Source organism: Ambystoma mexicanum, chromosome 12 (genome assembly GCF_040938575.1).
Source record: "Ambystoma mexicanum isolate Mex_15411 chromosome 12, UKY_AmexF1_1, whole genome shotgun sequence".
NCBI classification, from domain to species: domain Eukaryota; kingdom Metazoa; phylum Chordata; class Amphibia; order Caudata; family Ambystomatidae; genus Ambystoma; species Ambystoma mexicanum.
The window spans coordinates 33012579-33039291 of NC_090936.1; the positions used below are offsets into that span (position 1 = coordinate 33012579).

Consider the following 26713-nt stretch of genomic DNA (forward strand, 5'->3'; position numbering starts at 1 on the left):
TCCTCCCTCCTGCTAGTATTTTGGAATTCCGCATTCTCCTCCTCTGACCTCACCTGAATAAACCACACTTCCTGCCTCCAGTGGGCTCTTTTTATCCCCTCTTCCCTTCTCTGGGTTGGATCTCTGTTCCTAGCCAATCTGTTCCTGTTTTCCCGTTACGTGTTGTAGGCAGCAAAAGCTTCAAATAGTGGGCAAAGTGAAGCCCACTTCCTCCGCGTTAGCTGACCGCGGAATATCAATGGTGACCGAGAGGCTGAATGTTCGAATTCATGTCACAGGGTTCCGTTGCTTGTGCCCCAAAGGTAAGTCACATTTTTTACACAGGGAAGGGGGCTATCCCTTGCATTTGTCCCTGGTGATCTAGAGGTTTATGCAGCGGCTGTGCATGTTCGCTGTATTTATAGGGCAGCACCATGAGGCTTCCATGCATTCTGCTAACTTGCAGTGCTGAAGCTCTTCTCTTTCTCCGTTGGTCTCTCGCTGCTGCCGGTGGATTGCAGAATCCTGGGGAACTAGGTACTGGTGGTTGGGTCCCGGTCTTCTGGCAGTTGCTGTGTGGTGCTGAATCACTGCTCTCCCTCGGATGCTTCTTGCTGGTTTCCCGTTGGGGAGAGATGTCACTCGAAGAAACAAGAAAATACTGGCAAGCATCTTGTCGAAAAAGCTTGGCATAAGACAAAGGTGGACTGCTCAGAAATAGACTGGCACAAGGCGGTGGGGGAGATAGGAATTGAGGCCCACTCAACAGCCACCGTCTACCTCAGGGCTAGTGCTAGCTGTGGATATCTCCATGGTAGGTCTCCTTTTCATGATAGAGAGAGGTTCCCGTCCCCTCTATAAAAGGCCAATTCCTAAGGTATCGCAGCATTATCTCCAATGAAATTGACTATAAGGATAAGACTCAAGAATTAGTTGAGAAATGTAAACAAAGGGGATATGACCAAGCAACAGTAGAACATTACGCACAGAAAGCTGCACACATCCAGAGACAAAAAGCCTAGTGTCCAAAATAAAAGAAGCAAGCAGAAAATCTCGTATATGTGACAACCTACTCCAACCAGAGCAACAAAATAAAAAGGATTGTTAAAAAACATTGGATAATCCTATCCCTTGATCCAACTCTAGTAAGCCTTTTTCCAACTCCTCCCCTCTTTACATATAGCAAAAGTAGATCAATACGAGACAATTTAATCAAAGCGGACTTCTCAGCCAAAAGGATGATGAATCAGAAACACAGAGGAATTCTCCCATGTAACAATTGCAACAACTGCAACAATTTAATTAAGGGAGAATACATCACCCACCCTCACATGGGATACAGGTTAAATTACGACACACGTCTACATCTGACACTAAAAACATTATTTACGGGATCAAATGTCCATGTGGAATCTTCTATGTAGGGACGACAACAAGGAAAGTTAAAACTCGCTGGTCCGAACATAAGTCGAACATCAGACTAAAGAATGAACGATCTCCAGTAGCACAACACTTCTTGAAAGAGTCTCACTCAATAGCCCAAATCAAATTTATCATCTTAGACCATGTAACATTGCCAAGAAGAGGAGGAAATATGACAAAATGACTCCTACAACAAGAATTATTTTGGATTGACCGATTAAACTCCATGTACCTGAAAGGAATGAATGTCGATTGGGATATGAGTTGCCATTTATAATTACAACTCAATCTACATCCAGTGAAAGTGCAAATTGAGTTAATTACCCTCTGACCACTACCAGCAATAAAGAAGAATTCAATTACAAATACCCATGCCTATTTTTAGCACAATACATTCAGTGTTTTGTCAAAACCACACACTGCGGAGGAGACTTTAGAGATCAGATCTCTAACAGGTTAGCTAAATCAATGTAAAATTTACATTATTGAAATAAAAAATTGCTCATCAAAAAATTGATTGATTTAAACTAAAGCTATGGACGCTATATGTAAACCAAAATAACAACACCTAAAATAAAAAATTCATAAAAACTTGATTACAACAGAAGTTTGAAAATAGTATATTTTTCAATTACAATGAACGAGGGCCGAATGTTCTAAGATGGCGCCCTGCATTCACAGGAAGTAAACACACATTGGATTACCCTACATGCCCACAGTTCTCAAGACAACACGATTACAGACAGGAAACCTCTGCAGTATTGTTTCCCAATTTGAAGGTCCGGGCGATACTTTACAGCAAACCAACCTATTCGGAAATGGAAACAACAATCAACTGAAGGAAGTCGCGCGAACATTCAAAAGGAAGATCGTCGGAAAAACAGATTGTTATGAACATATTACAAAGAAGTAAGATACCGAACAACAACCGCATGTTACATTGCACTCATGTAAGAAAGGTGCCAACCAAAATGAATTATTTGAATACAATTTACAGATCCGACATTAACCAGAAGCAGGGAACAGTAGTATGAGACGGCATATTTCTCGAAACACAGTTCGCCGGATTAAATGTGATCAAAGCGAGAGACACAACTAATTTTCTGACCCTGATGCCGAACAGACAACAATCAGCTAACTAAACTACCACTGTGAAAACGGTGAGTACCAGCGGCTTTTACTAACTTCTACTAACTGAAAATGTAGACCATGTAAATTGGCGATTGTGCCCCACGCACGGTTTCTATAAAGATCCGATACATGAAAAAGGTTTCTGACAATTATAATTTTCTACTAGGACATTGGCCATTACATTTGTGGCTTCTGGAACACCACAATCAAATCATCTCGAATCATACTCATTCGAGTGATGAATGAACACTGAAAGGACACAGGTCAGTCCTCTCTCAAGTTAATTAATACAAAACAAACAACTATAGATCAAATGTATACCAGAGCTAGATTACAGATTCTAAAAATATCATTTAGTTTGTTTATTTGTAGGGAATCAATTTGAAAACTGTACCGGATGAAGGGATACGCCCGAAACGCGTCATACAATTACATTGTCCTTATTCTGAACATGCTGGTGATATAATTCACAATCACTTTGCTGGAATGTCATGAACTGTCTATTTGTTTCCACTTAGACACAAAGAAATGTTAAAGTATCTAGTATTTGCTATGAGATGACTGAATACACCAAATGAATACTGTCTTTATTTTTGAATGATTATGAATACGTTTTTTGCTTAAATAAAACTAAGTTTTTTACACATATATATTTGAATTTTGTCAACATTTAATTTTCTATGTGAATTCATGAGAGAATTTTTCAAAAAAGGAATTTGTTTACTGACTTTGGTCAGTTAACAGTGTGCCCTGTGATTGTCCACCAGTTTTTTGGTGATCATTTTTCATGTTTACTATTTAACTCCTGTAGCCGGGACTCACATAGGAGCACCTAAACTCACAAGGAAATTGGTTAACAATCATTTGAACAATTAGAAATCAAGAAGATTTGGAGTGCACCTCTATACCTAGTTCTTGCAATTTAGGGTACTAGTTTTGTCACAAGCAACATTCCCAGGCAGCACGGATCAGAGTGCCATGGAAAATGGAACCCTTTGATGGACCCGGCGCGTGGTGAATGACGCACTATATTTCTATGAGGCATACTAGTTTTAATCGGCCATAATTCTACTAATTTGATTGTCTGGGGAGTCAGCGGTGGTATTATTTAAGTAATAACCCCCACGGAGGGGGGCGACGACAATTCTTCTTGGTAATGGCAGGAGCACAAGTTATAGACCTGAGTGAAGTGAAGGCCTTAGTGCAGTCCCCTGCGCCATTACCAAGCAGTAATGCTCCCCCTCACTGAGGGGTTACAGCTGTTAGCACTACAGCATGTTTTATGCGGGTGCCAATAGCTCCTTTAAAGTTGGGAAACAGCAATTGCCATTTCACAAGTTTAGAAAACTAACGCAGTGTTGGAATCAAAGGTTTATTCTTCCATCTTGCATGGCAGCGAAATCTGGGGCAGTACGAGTTGTACCGCCTTGGATCACGTTTTGCATATCTATCTGCGAAAGCTGCTCGGTTTGAGTTATAGCCCCGCAGGGTTTCTTCTTGCCTTTGAAGCAGGGGTTCTAATCAATGGTGTTCGGGCTGAACATAGGTTTCTCGAATATTTTCGGAAACTACCCTCGAGCCCTTTGGGGAACCTGAACATCACGAATATGATGGAAGAGTTAGCAAAAGCCGACGCCTATGCCGCTTACCCTTGGTACAAGAAAAGTTCCCTATTGTGTAGAAAGTGGGGGATAGATTTTGATGAATTGAGGGGGGCTTGATGAACAAACAACAGTTGAACATGAAAGCAAGAAGAACAGAATTTGATCTTGTTACAAATCGCATGAAAAATGTACGCTCATTGAAACATTGGGGATCGCACTTATCGTGAGAATTTCTCTGTGAATACTATTCGCTCACCGGCGCAAAGAGAGATTGAATGTTTTACCATTAAGGGCCCGGACTTCGTGGCAATTTATTACTTAGCTTTGTATTTGTGGCAGTGGGGCTGTAGAGGATTTAACTCATGTTTTACTCATTTGTGAAATACTTTTAGATTTGAGACGCCACTGGCTGAGAAGGCATTTTATTGCAAACAATATTAGGCGCGTTTCTGATGCAATTAATGTTGTTATATCTTGTGCTGATGCTTGGTTTGTTAATGATCTTTGCAAGTATATTACCGCCTCTTTTAAGGGCAGGGAAACAAAATGTTAAGTACATTTTTATCAAGTCTTGTTCTTAACCCCTTAAGTGCCAAGGACGAGTATGCTCGACCTTTTTGCATGGACTCGCATGATAGCCTGGCAGTATTGTATATTTTAACATGATTGGTTTAATAGTGCATTCTGTATTGCATTTTGTGTTGTCTGTACATGGTGAGAAACCGAAATAAAGTATTTATCTATCTAACACAGAACATGTCCACCATGGAAAAAAGAAGAAAAGAACAGTGCCAGTCTTTTCTTCCTTTCCATGGCAGCTATCTGGGAACGGCCGGGGAGGTCTGGGAGCAGAGGCAGCAGCATTTGGTCGAGTATGCCAGGGAATAGGGGTGGTTGAGGAAGCGTGGGGGCACAGTTTAAGGAGGAAAGGTGACCCAGAAGTATGTGGATAGCAGCAAGATCGAGCACAGGAGGGCAAAAGGCTGCGTCACGACCATACAGCACATCGAGATCTTGAAAGGCGGACACCAACATGAGGTAAGGATTGCTTTTAGAGACACAGACTGGCTGAGATGCTACTGACATCATAAACTGGGTGCTAACTATGAGAATAGAAGGTGAAACCCTTACAAAAGGTGGAACCCGACATGGCCTGGCGGGAGGCGTGGGGTGAAAAGGAACAAGCCAGAAGAACTGACATAAAATACTTATCTGTCTTCTTCTATAACATGTATGTATTTTGCTGTAACCAGTTGTAAATAAAGTTGTTAAAAAAAAGTCCAGGTTCAATTCACTTGCCTGCCTTTGGGCATACTATCCACACATGTGTTATATTGTCCACACTAGCATTTACCAAGACTAATTTGTGCAGTTCCTGGCAGTACATGCAGTCGTCATCCTGATATAGATAGTATATCTGCATGCTATATCTAGTTTAACCCAAATCAAGTAATGATTTACTACCTATGACAATTGCAACTACCTAAACTATACATCTAAAAGGTTTGCAACCTGCAGGTATGCAGATGTTCTGGGCTATGACTCCCTTGATCTCTCACCATTGACTATGCTGGCTGGGAATGATGGTAGTTGTAGTCCAAAACATCTGGAAAGCCAAAGGTTGCAGATCCCTTGACAAACAAAGGAGGAAAACAAACCAGTTTCAGTTTGGGAGTTTTCTTTAATCACTAATGAAGTGTGTTTCTTTACAGAGAACTATGCACAGCTTCTGATGCACAAGCCGGCTGAAAGTGTCATTGCTGCCACGTTCACACAGCCTGTTTATGTTTCAGGGCATGAGTTTGTTTTTTCATCTCGAAGTGTGCGGTAGACAGTTGCTGTATACTCTTTCTTGGTGTCTTCAACTTTGTGAGATATGAATCACAAGCATTACATATTGAGCCAACTATCCTTATGCCTAGCTCTGCCTAATTCTGTTTTTCTTTGGATCTTCTTTTGTAGATCAATTTTAACTTGCTACTTCTTATTCTTCTTGAAATCCTGATGGCCACAACGGTAATCATGTCAGCGAGGTTCAATGAAGAAACCTGCATGCGAAACAAGGTAGGTTTCCTTTTGCTTTCCATGGGTGCAAAGGCAGAACCCATCAAACCTAAGGGCTTCAGGATAGGTAAGGTCTATGCTCATGGTCCTAAACACCGCCCATTAGCCCATGCTTGGATGGGGCTATCCTATAGAATGGGCCAGAAGCTGTATCATGCTGTATATTGTGAGATCAAAACTTTCTGTACATACCTCACATGCGCCTCCTGCACAACCTCCCACAGGGCATCCCGCCTCTTGCCTTATTTTTGAGCAATTCTGACTATTTGATGCTATGTTAATGAATTAGGTTGGGCCCTAGAAATTTGGGGAGATGTTCATTGTGAATGGAGAAAATATGGGATCAATAGTATGGACATTATGTCACTGTATATGGTGTTGCGTTGAATTTGAATGTTTGTAGTGTGCTACAAATCATGAAGGCCACTTCCCTGAGTCGGGGAGAAGGCGTAGGGTAACGGCACAGCCAGTAACTTGTTGTACTGATCCTTTCTTGGGCGCAGTAGGCTTCAGACATCCTATGATATATGACTCATATTAATTTTAATCATTAGCTTTTGTATTATGGATTGTAAGCAAATCAATTTGGCAGCAATATAGATTGCTCATACCTGTATGCTTCATTACTCGTGGGATACGAATACTTACCTACAAAGACGCTCTTTTTAATGCGGGCAGGAGGTGTGCACAGACCATAGTTTACTAGCAAAGACATGCTGTCCTGCAGTAAATTAAGATCTATGCTATTTTGTGCATTTACAGGACAGAGTGGGGGAACGGAGCGGCATGCCGGATCCCACCTCCTCCACTAGCTGCAAGTAGAGATGCTAGAATACATATGGATTTCATCTGTTTTTTACATCTGAAAAAACAAGATGAAATCCATGGGGCTTCATGTTAAGGCTGCCCGCCAAGCACATGTATAGAGGCTACATTAATGAGTGTTTTTGGCAATGGGTGTGAACGGGCGCAGAAAGCCCATGGATTTCCATGCCTCATTTACACCCATTACCTGAAATAATCAGAGTAGCACAGCGAAGGATGAGGATTAGTAAGTGCTAGTCCCCTCAGTCTTCTCTGGCAGTTACGGGCCAGTATAAACTGACCTCCCCCACTATAATCCTGTATCACAGTTACTAGTTTGCACCTGTAGTTTATACGTATGCCTTGATAGTGATTTATATACTGAATCCATCACAGACAGGGTATCATAAATACTAATAACACCTCAATTGGTTTCCTAAGGATGGGGCTCAGACTTAATCTTAGCATATTCATTCATCAAATATTGCTATTTGACCTCCAAACTGGAGTTTTCATTATTTACAAAAACCTTTTTCAAAAGGTGTAGTTCCTATCATTGTGTTTTTACCACTCAGCAGTATTTGCGGGGGCTTTGAAGGGGTCTATGTTCTTGTGTCTAAGATCTGTATATTTCTCATGGGTCCAGAGTACTGTCACTGATGGCATCAAGAACACACCAACTCTCAAACACAGTTCAAGCATTTTAATTTTGATGTGTAGCAAAGAGCTATCTAAGGGCCATCCCTCTCTATCTGAACTAAGGATGGGCTGTCCCTCCCTAGCATAGGCATCCCTCAACCCCAGGATGGAGATTGGTAACCCCAACTATCTAACAACTGCCCATCTGAAGGTGATGGCCTAAAAGAAAATGCCATCTCTGTCTAAACTCCCTCTTGGAAATATCTAGGGGTCTCTACCCAAAGAATTCCCAGTATGATGTAACTCAGGGTTTGTGCCTTCCAGACATTCAAGACCCACTTGATAATTTCCTTCCATGCTCTGATGTTCCTCTCCCTATATCTCGCTTTCTCCTTTTCCTCCTACTTCTCTCTTCCCTCCTGATCCACCCACCGTCTCTCCTATCTCTATCCCTCCATAGTTCCTCTCGCTACGGGCTACCTCCACCCTCCAATCTTACTCCCTTCTACTCGCTCTCGCCTTCGCACACTACTGCTATTCTCCCATCTCCACACCTCTACTACTCTCTTCACACCACTGCTACTATCCCCTCTTCACACTGCTTATACAAATTCTCATTCAGCCTCACGCACCACTTCCTCTTACCAATCAAGGAATCACTGTGGGCAATGCCTGAATAACCTGCCTTCATGCTCTTCTGATTCGTCCTTCTCCGGCCTAGACTCTTGGCCTGTCCCTCCTTCCACTGACCTGATCTGAACAACACACAGTGCCCTGCTTCCTAGGTCTCCTTTTATTCCACCCCCCTCTTTTATTGGCCATCCTCGCCAGCTGGTTCCCCAGGCCAACCCTGTACTGTTACCCATCCCAGGTGGTGGTACAACTTGCAAAAGACACAAAAGGGTGGCTAAACTTCCCCTTTCTAGTGTGTGAGTCCACCTGGGATTGGCAATGGCAGCCCGCAGGTGAGCTTGACAGTTCATGTGGGTGCCTATGAGTCTCTTTGGCCCATTTTGATAAATAAGCCTTAATTCCTTGCAAAAAATGGTAAATTTGAATGATTTTATGTAACTCAGAATTGTGTGCATATTATTGCATGGCTCTATAAGAAGGGACAGGGACTGGGGGTCCTCCCAACTGCCACATTCCTCCTCTGGGGTAGGGCTGGCTCTTCCTTTCACCCCAGGCTAGGAAGGGTTCCTATTTCCTCTCGATAGCAGCAGCTTACTGGCCCTGTCACAGCACACATTCCATTTATCTGTCCCCCATCTTTAACAAGCAATTGAGCTGCTTGTATTTTCCATTGGATAAAAAGATCTGTTGTCCTTTTGCAGTAACTTTCATTGTATCTCTTACATCCTTAATAAAGGAACGGTACGTTAGAGGCACCCAACTTGGCATGCATAATACGTTTTTCTATAAACTGCTGTTTGAAAGTCAGCCATTTGTTCATGCACTTTTGTTTGAAATCAACCAATTACAAATACGTGTGTATGTGGGAATAGGGGATGGGGAGTTGAGGGAGTAAGGAATTATAGGTGTGGGATGGGGCGGGTTTATGATGGGAACCCCTACATTTAAAAAAATTAAATTGGCCAAACTTATGTCGACCAAAAGTGCGACAAACAAGCTGCTGACTTTTAAACAGTTGTCTATGAAAACACATATGGCCTCGTTACAAGTTTGGTGGTCCGGAAACAAGAGTGGCGTTAAGCTCACTGGCACCCTTGTTTCCCGGACTGCCACACTATGACTCTGCCTGCCGGGGCTACTGCGCCTGACAGGTTTTACTGACCCTGGTGGGCGCAGCCGCCCCTTTAGGCAGATCCGGCATGGAAGCAACGGCACCGTTAGCAACGCTGATGGTGCTTCCGTCTCCTCACTATATGGGAATGTGTACTTAAAAAATCCGGCACCTGACTTCCCATGCTGCCGGGACCTGTAAAGTCCCGGTAACACCAGGAAGTCAGGCGCTAGATTCAGTGTTACTGGTTGACGGCAACCCGTAATGAGGCCCATAGATCCCTTGGCATGGAGTCATAAGGTAGACACACAAAAGATAGACAAACTCAAAGTATATATCTTTTTACATCCCAAAATATAGAAATGTAAAGGTCGACGTAGATCTACCTGAGAGAGATGTGAAATGAGGACTTGGGATGGGTGTTAATGGGCATGAACGAGGGCATGGCGGTGGTAAGGGTGTCGAAGAAGGAAGTTTTCACAAATGTGGCATGGTTTTGGTTATAAACTTTTATTTCTGAAATAAAAGACCCCCTGTCCCTATCTCTAAGAGGGTTTTCCCTGCCTCGAACTAAAACTAAAGGAATTGTCAGAATGCCGGTCAAATCAAAGTTCACTGTTCTGTGTCAAATTCTGCTCTAGGCCTCAGACTAAAACTAAACAATAAACAACTGAAGGTTCCTTCTTCAGGAGAATGGCTTGCTACTCTTGCTTCTTAAGCAGTGTCCAACAGTTGTTCTCTCTCAACAGAAAATATCAGGAGGGAATAACTCCCTTACCCTGGCTTACGGGCTTCACCCAGTCTTTACCCAATGTCCAGGAGAATTACTCCCTTCTCCTGGTGTACACTTATGTAGTTGCCAATAGAACCAGAGGGAATGACTCCCTTCCCCTGGTGCCTCAAGTACATCTCTCAGTCCACTCAGTTCACCACAAGGCCAGGGGGAATGACTCCCTTCCCCTGGTGCCTCAAGTACATCTCTCAGTCCACTCAGTTCACCACAAGGCCAGGGGGAATGACTCCCTTCCCCTGGTGTCCTTAACACAAGTTCCAGGCCTGCACCATGAGAATGCCTCCCTTCTCCTGGTTTTGCTTTATTCAAGTTACATTATAGCCAGGGGAATGGCTCATTTTCCCTGGTGTCTTTATCCCAGTTTTTTGTCTGATGCCAGGAGAATGGCTCCCTTCTCCTGGTGTAACTTGGTACATTTCTTTCTCAATGTTGGGGAGGCCAGTGGTTTCCTCACTGCCACTGTGCCGAGGAAGATTTCCTCTGATGCTTTTCTTTTTACTGTTGGGGACCCAGACCGTTCTCTGGTGGCCGATGGTTTCTTTGTTACCACTGCGCTGAGGAAGATTTCCTCTGATGCTTTTCTTTTTACTGTTGGGAACCCAGACCCTTCTCTGGTGGTCAGTGGTTTCCTCACTACCACTGTGCCGAGGAAGATTTCCTCTGATGCTTTTCTTTTTACTGTTGGGAACCCAGACCCTTCTCTGGTGGTCAGTGGTTTCCTCACTACCACTGTGCCGAGGAAGATTTCCTCTGATGCTTTTCTTTTTACTGTTGGGAACCCAGACCCTTCTCTGGTGGTCAGTGGTTTCCTCACTACCACTGTGCCGAGGAAGATTTCCTCTGATGCTTTTCTTTTTACTGTTGGGGACCCAGACCCTTTTCTGGTGGCCAGTGGTTTCCTTGTTATCACTGTGCCGAGGACGATTTCCTCTGATGCTTTCCTGCTTATTGGTGGGCTCTCAGACCCTTCTCTGGTGGCTAGTGGTTTCCTTGTTAACACTGTGTCGAGGAACATTTTCTCTGATGGTTTCCTGCTTACTGGTGGGGCACAGACCCTTCCCTGGATATGCCTATCAACGTCCTTGCTAATACTGGACAGGGTAAAAGTAACCTTATCCTCTGTGTCAACCCCTGTGTCCACTCCGGTTTTCATTTACCTCCCCTTACCTCTTACTGGGCTTTGGTACTTTGCCGGGACTTCCTGGGACTGGAGCATACTTCTCTGGCTCCGTGGGCTTCGCTCCTCTGCACTCATGGCTTTGCAGCATCTTCCTGTCTTTGGGATGCGGCCCGCCTTCACTCGGTGGGTGGAGAACTCCCATGGCATCCTCTTGCCGCTTTGTGCTTCTCCATAACTGTCGGTCGGCGTTCAAATCTCCCACACTGGAGACTCCGGGCGCTGTTTCTCCCCTCTAACAGCCCTTTGTTCATTTTTATACTTTGTATCCAGCTCCAGCCATGCAGATTGCACAAGTCCTTCTTCTTTGTTTCTCTGTGACTGACCCTCATGCCTCCTTGGGATCACCTTGTACCAGTATTGTTACAGTCAAAGATCTTTAGGTTTCCTGTGTTCTTCCTCATCCTAGTAATTTTGGTCTTGGACACTATGTTACAACAATACATAAGCTTACTTTCCATGTAGTTTCTCCAGATATTAGGGAGGGCCTAGGGATGTTGGGGAGTAGCAACATTCATTGGTCTGTACCCCAGGTGATCGTCCTTATCCCCAGAGTTGGAGTCCCTCCCCATGAGGTCCTGCCGCATTTTATCACCCCTAGGCAGACTATTGGGTAGCAGTCGCACCTCCCTAGCCTCATGGAAAAGGGCTCCCCCCTTGGGGAGAAGTGACGAAACTATGTGAATCGTCACAGGGTCTAACTCTCATGATAAAAACAAGGGAATGTATTTCAGTGTTTTGATTTAATCTAGGGCAGTATTGTAAAAGACACAGAATGGTGAGGCCATGGGGTGTAGGGAGTGAAACCCCATACTTAAACATGTAAATCGCTAAACCTGATGGTGTTTGACAGTCTGACTTTAGCACATGTTTATATTTTAAAGTTGACATGTCGACCTATGTAGCAGGTTGGCCTTTTACTGTCTGCCCATTGGCTCTGAAATCGTTTGATTTGAATCATAAGACATACAATCTCTTATCTTTTGGTTTTGTGCAGGGCTGCCGGACAGCCATGGCAAGGCAGCCGAAGCATATGCCATGTATTTAGGGGCTGTCATATAGCCAAGTGCAGTCCACCAATTTTAAGTTCTAATAGAATCTTATTTAACAGAAAAGTCTTCCTCTCACAGGCAAACTCAAACATAAGGTGTCGGGACAGTCTTTTTTCAATAGCTTCTCCAGTTCCAGGATCTCTTTCAGAAAAAGAAGTTCACAAGATTTCAAGGTCCTACCCCAAACTCACAGTCTATATCTTCAAAAGTCCTCCGGTTTATCACTGGTTGCCGATGGGATATGGCGGTCTCTAATGCCTCCTGTAGCTGCTGTCCATGCCAGAAGAAATAGGAACTGCTGGTGTTTCTTCTCTCATGTTAGATGGAGCCACCCAAAGTTTCCACAGAGGAGTTTAGGAGGTCTCTGTCATCTCCTGCCTCTAAGGTGCTGATATTCCCCTTCTGTGCTTCCTCGCTATGCCTTTCTTTGCCCAGGCACATCTTATGGAAACACCACATGCTCATCCCTCTTCCCATCGTGTGGGTTCAGTCCCATCAAATTGGGGTCTCACCCCTAGCCCATTCCTTGGACAATGCATGCCCTCTCGTGCGTCACTAGTGCTGACTCCTTCCTGCTTCTCGACCTCTTCTTGGGGGTTTCCTTCTGCCACATACAGATATCTATCTCATCACACCTCCTGGGGTCTCTGTTGAGCATCCTCCTGTTTACTCCATCCAACCGCTACCACCTCCTCTTGTCCCCCGTACAACCCCCTTTTAGAAATTCCCCCCAGCCACCTCCTGATATTTCTCTCCGGCCACTTCCGGGTGTTCCCTCCTACCTGGTGTTTTCCCCTCTTGCCTCCAGTCTTTACTCTTTCCTGCCTTTTCCCATGCTCATTCTCCGCCTTCCTTCCTGAATCGCCAAGTCTCTAGAACCTCCAACCACACCTTTCTCCTAACGCCCACACCTCCCCTTCCTGGGACATCCCTTTTATCATTTCCCACGTTCTGCTCCTGGGTTAGGCTGGGTGTTGGGGTCTGCACGTGTGTAACCTCATTGCTGCTGTGCGTTGATTGGGTGCCGTGAAACCACCTTTTCCCACAAGTTTGATGTATGACTAATGGCATTTTCCAAGCGGTGACTGGATCACAGTTTTTAAAAGCCAGTAAGCCATCTTGGGTTCCGTGTTTCCTCACATCCGGGTTAGAGCATGTTGCTGTGTGTGTGCCAAGGAGGTCAAGGGGAGGCGAGTGGTCGGTGAGAGAGCACAGAGAGGAGGAGAGAGGCAGCAGCAGGGCTGGAGAAGAGCGAGCAGCGTATGAGGACGAGAGAGAGAGGCTAGAGGAAGAGAAGAGAGATCGAGTAGAAAGGAGGAGGAGGCCTAATACCTAAATGGACGCCATATTTGTGCATGTTTCCTTGTTACCAAATGGCCGGGTTGTATGTCCTGAAGCATTGCTTACATACATGACGGTCCACTCACTAGTGCAATCGCTCTAGCTATGTAAAACCATCCACTGACTCCATTCTTAAACAGTTCATAAAAACAGCTTCTTAGCACGTTGGAGTACATTGCTTGAGTGGCTTGTCCTATTATTTTCTCATTGTTGATTGTTTTATTCTTTTTTACGCTTTGTTTCTATTTCTATACATGCTCATTTATGTTCTTGTCCTTTTTTTTATAGATGGGACTATGCATAATAATGAAACGTTGTGTTAGTTGCCTTCAATAGGAAAACAAAAGAATGTGTGTGTGCCACTTCCGGTACTATACTAGTCCTAGAGCTCACACCCACACAAAAGGTCACACAACATCTTGCCAACACCTTCCTCCGTCAGCTTAGGTTTTCTGCGCCCCTTCCGTGTCCTGGATGCCCCTTAGGGTGGCACTTCTTATGGTTATAGGGGAATGTATCGGATTGTGAGTAATATGTAGAGTGAAGCGAGCCCTTCTGAACAAACCCTTGAGACTTAGGAAGAAAATGAACTTGAGGGAAGAAGAGGAAGGTGCCCGAAAGTATGAAGAAGGCCCACCAGATCTGATGGCAGTGGCAGCGGCGGGAACCAGCTACTCTCTTAAGACACTGGAGAAGAGGCTGCTTGTGAAAACCGTAACACAAGCCCTTTAGATATTCAGCCCTTATCCAAAAAGGAATTGGGGGAAATAGGTGATCCGGGAAAGTAAAAATAAAGGGATGAGTATAGTGAGGTGTCAGCGCTAAGGGGGGCAGTCTGAGTGTAATGAGGCCAGAGTGAGGGCACTGATCCACAATGTGAGCAATTTAGGATGCGGCGTAGCTAGAGTGGGGTGTTCCATGAGTGCTGATGTTTGCAGCAAGAATGGTATGGGTCACAGTGCATTGGGAACGATGGTACCCCATGTCCCTCGCAATGCACACCGTGGCATTTACACTGCACTCACACTCGAGCACAGAGCACTCACACCGCACTTTGCTGTGCTTATTCAGTATGTGGCTGTACTCTGAGGACCCACAGCATACTCACTGGCAGTACCCAGCAGGCACAGAGGTGCACTGGGAACGAAAAGATGCCCTGGGAATAATGTTCAAAGTGACCCCTTATTACACATTTTCGGTAAACCCAACACCTTTCCTATGAGAACATTTGGAAATGAAATAGATTACAACACAAAAGAGGCCCAGGGTGCAGAGGCCTACCGGGAAATCTACAGAGTTCCCTGTAGGCCAGTCCACCCCAGACAAGGGTGCAGAGGCCTACCGGGAAATCTACAGAGTTCCCTATAGGCCAGTCTACCCCTGAGCAGGCATACAGCATATATCATACAGTTTTGATTGATAGCATTATAGAAGAAGGTTGACACCTTGGTTTGTTTTCCAATGTCTTTAAGATTAATGTGTGTTTGTTTCCATTTAGAGAACAACATATGAAATGAGCAATATTCCAAAGCAGGTGCGTTTTCCAGCCCGGATCCTGAAATCCTATTCGGTAAGGAATGTTTGAGGCCAACGAAGCTAATGGCAGGTGTACAAGATATAAGCTGCCCTTAGAAGATGCATGGCTGCCCTCAGCTTGGCCTTTAAAGAAAGTGTTGAAAGGTCTGTCTCTGCCTGGAAACAGGTGGGAAATGATGCAGAAGTATAATGTTTCTTTCTCTGTTCAGTGTATGCAATCCTGGGGGGCCCTGGCTTGCTTTAAGCAGGCTCTGCCCCCTTCGCTGCACAGGAAAAGGGTTATGGGCTCATCCTGCCGGAGTGTCTTTTAAGACCCCTCACCAACCAGTGTGTCATCTTCTGGATATGGGCCATGCTCAACATGTGCTCAGTGCCTCCACTTGTCAAGTTGGGCGGACACAGAGCCACGAAAAAGCATGCAGCGATCTAGGCCTGTGGGACTTGGGGTTCCCTAGCCCCTACTCTTGGGTGGTCTTCTCTCTGACCTGGAGTGGGGGCTCTATAGGGAGACAATATATTGTCTTTTGAACAGTATGATTACCTGCTGGCAAAGTGAAGTATACCATGGTTATTAGGGTATTGCGCAAGTATTAATTCTCTTGCCTGTTCCTTCACCCACCCCCCTTGACGCCCCCATTCAAGGAGCTTAAGACATCAATGCCTCTCCCTCCATCTCCACCAGTGCAAAAGATATCACTTAACCAATATTTTCATTTTCTATAAAGACTCTGGGCCTCATTACAAGTACTCCGGTCCGGAATTAACACTGCAGGTAAAACCATACCGGCACCGTTTCCATGTCCGCCAATCATGACCCGCGGCCCCGGTAATAGCACCACCCTCAACCGCCACTACGGAAATAGGGGTCCCGTTAAGTCCGTCTGCACGGAAACCCCTCCGTTACCGTCAACACGAAACACTGTGAGCATCACAACTAGCGCGGACACGGAAATACCGGCAGAACAATGGCGTAAATACCGTGATCATGGTTGCGGAACCGCCGCCACCGCGAACATGGCATTATACACTGCCTGGTGAACTGAATCAGGGCACAGTTGCACTAAATCAGCCCAGCTGGACCTAGCAGGCCACTGGGAGCCCACAAAAGGGCCACACCCAGCCCAACACAACACAGAACCATGCAGGCAGCAGGTCTAGTAGCACTGGGACTGGGCCTACTCAACCAACAGGCAGCACTGCACATGGTGGCAGTAATGGCGCAGAGGAGGAGGCGTAGGCGGAGGAGGCGCAGGTGGCAACCAGCCAACCCTGCAGCTATGGCAAACCCCATTGCCCAGCCAGCCCGACCCCGCCGCCAGCCACCAATACCACGCATCAGGGCCTCACCATGGAACCTCACCCCAGGACAGATCCACACACTATACCGGCTGGACCGTGCAACAATCCTGCATGTCAACGCCATGATTGAGGACAACATCAGCAGCCAAATTGACACCCCCACCGCCATCCCCCCCCTCTTGAAGGTTGTCTCAGTACTGCATTTCCTTGGCACTGGCACCTATCAACACACTGTTAGTGAGCTGCACGGCATATCACAACCCTGTTTCTCAAAAATCCTGGTACAGGTACTGGATGCCCTGTTGTGCCATGTGTCGGAACACATAGCCCTACCCCGCACCCTCCCCGAGATCATTGCCACCAAGTTGGCCTTCCATGCCATAGCAGGCATGCCAAATTGCATAGGCGCAGTTGACTGCACCCACGTTGAGCTGACAGTACCACGTGCAATTGAGGCGGTGTTCCGCAATAGGAAACAGTATCACTCTTTGAATGTCCAGATGGTTTGTGATGCCATGCAACTGATTACACACTGCTGCGCACGTTTCCCAGGCTCATCACATGACTCAATGGTACTGCGGAATTCCACGTTGCCACGGTACATGGAACGCTATGCCGGACAAAGCACATGGCTATTGGGTGAGTAAAGCTGACAATGCTACAACCCTGTCGAATTGGTGTGTGTGTGTCCAGGCCAATGAGCATTGTGAGTGTGCCACTGTGACTGCACATGCATCACCCCCCTTCCATCTACCAAATACACAGCGGATGCCAAACATCATGAAGGAAGACATGACAGGGCACCACAATGTGCCCGTGCACACGCTGGCACAGCCAATCCCGTCACTGTCCCATGAACCTTGTGCCACTGCAGACACCCACTCTCAATTGAAACACTGCCTCAAAAGGCACGATAGGCGTGTAAATGAGACGACGTGTATTTACTACTTCCGTACAGTGGAGTCACTCTGCCATGTGACATGCACGCAATCAAATGTCACCCGCAGGGCACAGTAAACATGCAAGTTAATGTGTAGGCCCATATCCAGTTAGCGACATACATCGTGATGCCCAAAACATACCTCCATACACTGCATGGTACATATGCATGAATGAATGATGATACAAGAATGCACAGCAGCAGATGAGGACATGATGCCACAAACACTGACATGTTCCCCCATCTACATCCCATGTAGGTGATGCGGGATATGCACTCACGCCATGGATGATGACACCTGTACGGAGACCAAGGAACAGGCATGAAGAGGCATACAATAGGGCACATATCTGCACACGTGGAATGATTGAGAGGACATTTGGACTGCTGAAGGCCCGTTTCCGCTGTCTGAGCAGATCTGGCGGATCACTGCTCTACAGCCCAGTGAAGACGGGTAAAATCACGCTCGTATGTGCCATGCTGCACAATATATGCCTGCGCAGGAACATCCCAATGCCACCAGACGCAGATGAGGAAGATGGGGATGGGGATGGGGATGGAGATGGGGATGGGGATGGGGAGGAGATGGGGATGGGATGGCACTGCCTCCCCCTGGGGGTCCACATGATGGCCAGAGAGCACGGGATGCCCTGATTCGCATTTACTTTTGAGTCACAGCACATTCACAGAAATGCAGGAACATGGTGACGACAATGAATTAATAGTTGCACTGCAAAATAAATTATCAATGTCCACACATGTATGTCTTGATTCGAAATGGTGATGTATTGATGTAATAACAACAGGGAAGGAGGTGCATTGGTTAGGGAAGCTGTATACCCGGCGCCACCCACCACCCAAACGTGCCCACCTCCACCCAGGCCCCATTGTTCAAACCCCCAAAACTACCTACCCCACCACCCAAACGTGCCCACCCCTCTCACACCCTTGTAGTCCACATGTGTCCTGCACTGCCCCACACACACACATGCCATCACTTCCGTGTGCGCTTCTGTGCCTGTGCAACCTTGCCCGAGGGACCCGTTAGCCTACTCGTGCGGCTCCTTGGACTGGCAGTAGTGGAGCTGGATGGGGTGGTTGTGTTTGATTGCGCAGAATCTGGGATTGAGGGCATCCGTGCCAGATTTGCCTGTTGGCCAACCAACGTGGCCTCTACAAGCCTGGAGGTGTGGTCGTTGCCCTCCCGCACATGGCGTGCAAGGGTTACTATAGTGCTTGCAAAGCGTCCGATGGACCTCGACAGGCGACGCACTGAGGCGCTGTAGCTCTCCCTCTGCAGCCTGGATTCCTCTAGCTGCCTCTCTACCAGCAGCGGAGTGAGGGTAGCCTGCTGCTCCTCCATCCGCTGCATGCGGGCATTCAGTTCGGCCATGGATGGGGTGGGCGACCTCATGGGACTCCTCAGTGATGTGGGGCTGAACTCCAGCTCATGGAAGGAGCCCAGGCCTTCCAATGTGGGCATCTCCCCCTGTGGCCCCGTTTCCGAGTGCTCTTGCGGGGCACTGTAATCACTGCAGGCCGGCTTCTCTGCAGTGCTGCTGCCTTCGGTGTTGTGTTGGGTGGCCATGATAGGTTCCCGTGGCACCTGTCTAGACTCAGGCAGTGTGGAGACGGTGGGGATGTCGGTGGTGGTGGTGGGCGGCACATCTGTAGTGGCTGGTAATGTGGCCAGAGGTGCAGAACTGCCGGCAGCATCCTCCTGTGTGGTGGCGGTGGCTTGTGTACTTGCCAGTGCAGATTGGCTGGCCTGTTGTGCAGTATCACTGTCACTTGAAACGGCTGTGGGGACACAAAGGGCATGCAATTAGTGTTGTTGTGGTGGCAGATGGGTGCATCACATGCGTCATTAAGATTGTACATTGAATAGTGTTAGTCACATGCATCTGATTGCTGGTGTATGCATTCTGTGATATTGGTTGCCATACGGATCATGATGGGTCCTTTGGCCCACACATGCACTGCCTGGGGGTGGGGGGTTGTTAATGGGTCCTTTGGCCCACACATGCACTGCCTGGGAGGGGGTTGTTAATGGGTCCTTTGGCCCACACATGCACTGCCTGGGGGGGGGGGGTTGTTTATGGGTCCTTTGGCCCACACATGCACTGCCTGGGGCGGGGGGGTTGTTAATGGGTCCTTTGGCCCAGTACTCACAACTGCATATTTTCATGTGGCATTCATGTTTGGGCACTTACCGGCATCTGCAGGTGGGCTCACTCCTGCCTCAGCCTCCCCGATCCCATGGATTCCCTTAAGGTGGAGGACGCTGCTGCAACGCTCCTCCCATGCTTGCAGCCTCAGTGGGGAAGGGGGGTCCTCCGCCTGTCCCACTGCTGCGTTGGCGGTGCGTGGAAATGAGGTTGCGTACCCTCAACCTCAGGTCGTCCCACCGCTTGTGGCAGTCCTTCACGCTCCTCACTGTCACGCCCACAGCGGTGCACTTGCGTGCAGCTTCGGCCCACACCTCCTTCCTCCGCTGCTGTGTAGCACGCCGTTGGTCGGCGCTGAACAGCATCTCCGCATTGTCCACAATGTGCTCCATCAAGACGGTTAGCTCCGCCTCGCTGAAGCGCTGTTTGCGCTGCCTCTGAGCAGGAATCCTGGCAGACATGCTGGTGGTCCCTTTTGGCTTCTCAGAGTTAGGATTGTGCTTGTGCTGACTCTGGATGGCAATGGATTGGGCTTTTATTTGATGGCTGCCTCTCTGTTTCCTGTTTTGGCGATCATGGTATTTCCGGTTCCGTGTCTGTGGCGGCGGAGGCGGACACAGGTTTTGCACCACTTGTGGCAGCGTTATTTCCATTTCCGTGGGGTTTTCCGTGATGGCGGTAACAACGTTTCCGAGTCCGTGTGGTGCGCGCGACCGACAGCGTGTAATCGGACGGTTTTTCCGCAAGCTTGCGGACACGGAAACGTTTTTACCGCCGTCACGGATTTTGCACGGTCCCGGACTGGCAGGTTGTAATGAGGCCCTCTGTCTTTGCCCCCAATACTGCAAAATCATCTCATTGCAGACTTTATATCATCAATCTGAGCTCACTCTTCTACACTTTCTATGACCCTCCAGGCAAAGCCCCCCCCCCCAACCTCCCCTTGGCTGAGAACTTTACCTCCTTCTCGAAAATCACAAAAACGGGAGGCGCCTCGTCAGCCCTCTTATTTCTCAAACCTCCTCCCGTCTGCTCTCCACTGCTGTTCCCCACCACTGCACCACACCCACTTAACCCCCAACTCTCCCACTGAACCCGTACCCATCTCCAGCTCAGTCAAGCCATTTGTGCTCATAATGACCCCTTTGCAGCACAAAAAAATGAAAGAACTGGCACTGGCCACCTACTCCCACTTCCCTCCATTTTTTATATTTTTCTTTCTATACTGGCATTTTTTCTGCCTGCTATAAAATGGCCACTGTTATCCCCATAGTCAAGAAACCCATTGCTGACCCTACCAACTCTCCTTCTGCAGACCAGTCCTAAGCGAGAAGCGAGTTGTCTTTAAACGCAAAGTCATCTACCTTGAGGGTTACTCACTCTGCAACCCCTCCAATCAGTTTCCGGAGCAAAGATCCACCAGAACTGCTATCAGCAAGGTCTCCAACATCTTAAGCACTGCAAATCCTTCCTAATCTCCCTGCAGCCTTAGACACTATGGACCATCTGTGCACGGGTGTGTTCCATCTGTCCCTCTGACAAACACTCTCCTCCCTTGGCTTCAAACACAGTGCACTCATCTGCATTGTCTCCGATCTCTCTTACCACTCCTTCTTTATCTCATGGAACTCTTAATGCTTTCCCCCCACCCACTCTGTCTGTAGCCCCCCCCGGCCCTCCAAAGGATCTGTCGTTTGGGGGGCCGGCTGCTCTTCATGCTCTACACCTCTACCATGGGTAAACATATCCCAAACTTTGGCATCTCCTGCCTCCATTTTGCTGAAGACACCCAATCTCTTTCTCCTTTCCCTCCTTCACTGCTGCCATAATTATCCTTAGTAATACTACAAAATCCGGCCAACATCACCAAACATTCTGCCAAAATGTTAATCACTTAATGTTCTGCTCAGCAAACTTGATAGTTCGAGCCTACTCCTGGGTCTTCCCCTCTCCCTTTCACTCCATTATACAAAGTTCTCCGCTTTGATACACACAGATGTTCCCACACCTCTGCACACCACGAATAAGCAGGATGGCTCTCCTTGCAAAATTACACTCTATTTAAATCCCTATTCCCCGTTTTCAAATGTTTCCATTACCTTACCCTCCTGACCGCATCTACCTGTACTCTATCCTGAAGTCTATGATCCTCCATTCTCCTTTAGCTTTTGCCCCGTTCCCTCTGCACCACTCTCACTCCCGCTCCTTTTCTATACTTGCCCTCCTCCCCTAGACTTAAAAGCCATTGTGTTAGTGGAATGGTTCACGACTGTCAGGATTGCACCCCGCAATCCTGTTTTATTCCGAACAGCGGGGGTGTCTCCATCAAGGTGATACCCCGGGATAGACTTACCCCTACCTCAGGCCCTTCTATACGGCTTACCGTATACAGGGAAGGAGAGGCAATCCCGATGCCCACGGATGCACTTCTCATGACTGCAGTGCTTTCAGAAGCAAAGACGGTTAATGTGCAAGAAATGGAGGAGTCCTTCCTCTGTTTTAGGATGGCACGTGGAACGTGATCACACTGCAAAGTACTTTCCTCCAATGTGCATTGATTGCATTTTGCGTTGCCATCGCGATAACTAGGAGTTCCCTATAAAAGGGGAGGAAAGCCAACAATTTGTTGTTCGTACAACAATCTTCATTGCCGGAGACCAGAGAACCTTCATAGATTCCAAGCCATCATAGTCAATAGGTATTTAAATTAGCTGTGTCCAGATCTTCTTGTCTCTTCTTTGTCCCAGTCCTTAAATATTACCTGTTATTTATGTATACTAGACAGTAAGAAAGAACTTATGCTCTCTCTAGCCTTTACCTGCCTATTGTTATTTTCCCATTCACAAAAAGTGTTCTTTTCCCCTCTCCGCGAACCAGGGGGTGTGTCCGGTAGCATTCCTGCCTTTTGGAAAAAGGATCTGTGACGAGTCCTTGGATCTTGTCCCTTCTCCCATGGGGCCAGTGCAGTGCAGCCACATTCCAATAGTGCCCCTGGGAGTGGTGCACCGTGGGAGGATCACATGGGTGGGGAAATCCCTTATGGGACGAGGGACCATGTTAAAGGGTGACAGCACTATGTAAATACCCCATTATTCACGCCCTCACCCTCTTACCCTATTCAGGGCAACTTAGTCCCACAAACCTCTATGTATTATTGTAAGGTAGACCAGAGAGAAGGAAGAACGCCGACCGAGATGCAGAGGAGAGGGCCAGCAGAAGCGGAGCGCAACTTAGCTGAAGGACCGTTCCACAAACCTGGGAGGAGAAACTCCTGGCGTCGCAGCAGACTGGAGGATGCGAGAGGGAAATGTTGCATTCCCCAGAAGAAGATTTTGACTGCAGAGCCACGGCAGACTGCAGAACGACCACAAATGTCAGGGGAGCCCCACAACAGACCGCAGGCACCAGGAAGACCCAAGAACATCACAGACTCACAGACCGGTAAAAAAGGTATGCTAGTTGTTGGGGAGGTGCAGGAGCTCCAAGAAGTTGGTCAAGAACCCCGAAGTGTGAGCAAAATCCATAAGACAGGGCCTGGGACTCTGACAGAAGGAAGAGAACGTTAACATTTCCAAAACCGCCCTATGATACTTGGCAGGGGAGTTTATCAAGTATTGCAGAAAACAATAAGTAAGAAAGGCGAGTCTATGAGGATTACATCATTGGACAACTTCATAGTCACAGTACCTGGTAGGTTAGTGAACCAGGTTGACTGAGAGAAGCTGGAACCAGGGAAAGAGAAATATTCCACCTGGGTTTTGAGAAGATTCTACTAAGCCGAGAGAAGGAAGACATTCTCTTGGCGCATTGAATCTGAAGATACATCAGGGGAAGGGCGTCATTCCCCTGTTGTTTGAGAACATTTTGGAAAGCCAAGAGAAGGAAATTTGTGCTTGCACCATTTGAACTTAGTTTTACGAGGTGGAAAGGAACTTTTAAAACCCACATCCAGAAGAAAAAAGACATGGAAGTAGGAAGACTAATATTAAAAACTATAGGTGGTTTTTAGATGGAAAAGTGCTTGAATGTGTGTCCTTGTATACGTATTTGGGAGTCACTGTTGCAAATGTGCACAATGAGAGACAATGCATCAACACTCTAAAAACTAAATTAAACACAGGGATATCCCAAGCAAAGATTATTCAGAGCAAATATGCAAAATGTACCACTACTCCAGCCCTCACTTATTACAGGCAGAAACTCACGCCTACCCTCTTATATGCTGCTGAGACAAAACCTATTATAGCTGAAAAAATATGGACTGTCTTAGAAGGAAGGTTTTGGCGTAGAGTTCTGTATTTGCCTAATTGTGTACCGACTTTGTGGGTGAGGCACGAGTTGGGTTTGATCTCACTGCATGCTTGTTAAATATGGCAGATTATTGCCTTATTTAGGAAATGTCTTCTTGCAGTCCAGTCAATAATGGTTGTTGGCATTTTGGCCGACTATATATTCGCTTCAAAAGATAACTGTATATCGAGTTGGCGCAAAATAGTTGTTCATACTATGGCTCCCATTGAGGTTGCTTTACTAACTCTTATCCAGGATCCCACAAGGGTTAAGATTAAACTATTCCAATGGGACTGGTGCCAAACGATAACAAGGTGCAATACTTATCAAGATTTTTGCCGTAACCCGTTTCAGCCAAAAAAATATGGCATATTGGAGGCTTACAATGGAAAATTTCCATCAATTAGGCATTGTTTAGAATTTATGCGCCCTTCGATTCAATTTGTGGCTGACGAAAGATGTCCTAGCCAAAAGGAAGATAATTATGCAGACTGACAAAAGATGTAGGTTGTGTTGTTCTTTCGCTCAGAAAGAGACATTAAGACACATAATATTAGTGGAGTGTGTCATTTTAGATTACTTGAGAAAGCAACATTTTAAACATGTTTTGAAAGAATATAGAAATGTTGATTGTGATTTTTTAGGGCTTTTGATCCACAGTGGTTATCTCACACGAGTGAGAATTGGAGCACTTGGTTTTCTTCATGCCTTGAAAGTAGATGAATATTTAAGTACAACGTAAAGAATGGATTTAGTAGGTTTTTCTTATAGTGACTGACCATGTGTGATTCCATGTGTTTTTGGTTTTTCTTTGTCAAAGTCTTTTTGTAAGATGCATGAGTATTTATTGTAGGTGTTAATTGCATTATTGAATGTTTTACTATTTTTTTACTTTGTAATTTTTAGTTTAAATAATGTGTATAAAATATTGTAAAGTTGAAACATTTCAGCTAAAACAATTTTTAAAAAAAGACATTCTTTTGGACCAAATAAGATCACCGTGCACCTTAGATTAAGCTCCTAGTGTATGGCCTGGAAATAGGCTTTGACACGACGGTGCACTTTGTTTTCTTTGCACACAACTTCAAGTGCTCACAAGCAAACAGGAAAAATAAAAGAGATGGAAGACCAGCGATAGCACACAAGGAACACCTGAAAATGAAAACAGAAGACCCATTAAGCATCGAAAACTGTGAATCCCTAATCCTTCAACTATCAACAAACCAAAAAACAAACCTCAAATTAATTCTGGTATACAGACCACCGACATACGATGCAACCTTCGTGGACGCCTTCACGGAAGCAATCACCAACTTATCCATTGAACAGGAACACCTGATAATCCTTGCTGACTTCAACATCTGGTTTGACGAAGAAACCACAAACACAAAAAACACTAGCCGAACAACTGAAGACAATGAAACTACATCAGCTAGTCAAAGGACCAACTCACACAGCGGGACATACACTAGACGCAATCTTTGCCAACACAAACCTCATTACCACAGCACCACCAATACAGATGCTCTGCAGTGACCACCTCATCATACTCTTCGTAATCATGCTGACTAGACCAACAGCCAAACAACCCGACAAACTGACGAGCATCATGAAAAGAAACTGGAGGACCATCAAAAATAGCAGCCTAATTGAACTACTGGAAATCAACAAACCACCGGCAACAACAATGGATGAGTTGACCTTGACAGAAAAACAGAACCATTCCTCAAGTGGATCACCAGAACAATAGACGAGATCTGCAAGGAAAACTATTCACACCATTGTGCAAAAGAGCAACAGCAAAATAGTTTAACCCGCTACTCAGCTCATGAAAAGAAAAAACAGGAAGCTTGAACTAGAATGGAGGAATAAAAAGGACCGGGTCAAGAAATTTCAATTCCAACAACAAATCCACTCATACAAAAAGGAAATTCAAAAAGCCAAAAAGAAATACTTCGACAACTGAATCCCCAAAGCTCCCAACACCCAAAACGAACTGTTTAAATTCATAAATTAAATGAAAACTCCCCCTGGCTGCAACAACACAATGATACCTTCACTGAAACTATGCAACAACCTTGCAGACCACTTCAAAAACAAAATCAGCACCATCCAACAGATGCACTTTGTAGTAGACCAGACCAAGTAGACCAAGCAACCTCAACATGCAACCCACCCACCCTTCCGAGGATTGCGAGAACAAACTCCAAAAATTCCCCCAAATATCAGTGGAGACATTCATCATGCTGGTAAGCAATAGCAACAAAGCATACTCCCCCATAGATCCATGCCCCCAAACATACACAAATCAATTCGCACACAAGGAACACCCATTAAATACTACTGAAACCTTTTCAACCAATCAATTTCAATAGGGAAAGTACCACAATCTTTCAAATCAGCATACATCAGACTGCTCCTCAAGGACACATCGGGCAATTTGGAGGACCTCTCTAACTACAGACCCATCTCTAACATCCCGTACACAGCAAAACTACTCGAAACGTACGTCTATAGTATAACACAAGAATTCATAGAAGAACACCTACTGCTGGATCAAGCACAAGTAGGTTTCAGACCGATGAGAGGAACGGAAACAGCACTGCTTTCAATCTGGGACGATCTAAAGAGAAAGGCAGACTCAGACAAAAGCACAGCTCTAATACGTCTGGATTTCCCCGCAGCATTTGGCACAGTCAACCACGACATCCTCATCGGGAGATTGGAAGA

The 26713-nt window shown here is 46.2% G+C and overlaps 1 protein-coding gene across 6 annotated transcripts in view; it reads left to right on the forward strand.

Moving 5' to 3' along the window:
* MLC1 (modulator of VRAC current 1) overlaps positions 1 to 26713 on the forward strand; it is a 103855-nt gene that overhangs the window by 35304 nt on the left and 41838 nt on the right. For all 6 annotated transcript variants that reach the window (XM_069627864.1, XM_069627865.1, XM_069627866.1 and 3 more), the window contains exons 6-7: positions 6099 to 6200; positions 15249 to 15320. In XM_069627864.1, coding sequence (XP_069483965.1) covers positions 6099 to 6200; positions 15249 to 15320 — 174 coding nt within the window. The remainder of the gene's footprint in view (positions 1 to 6098; positions 6201 to 15248; positions 15321 to 26713) is intronic.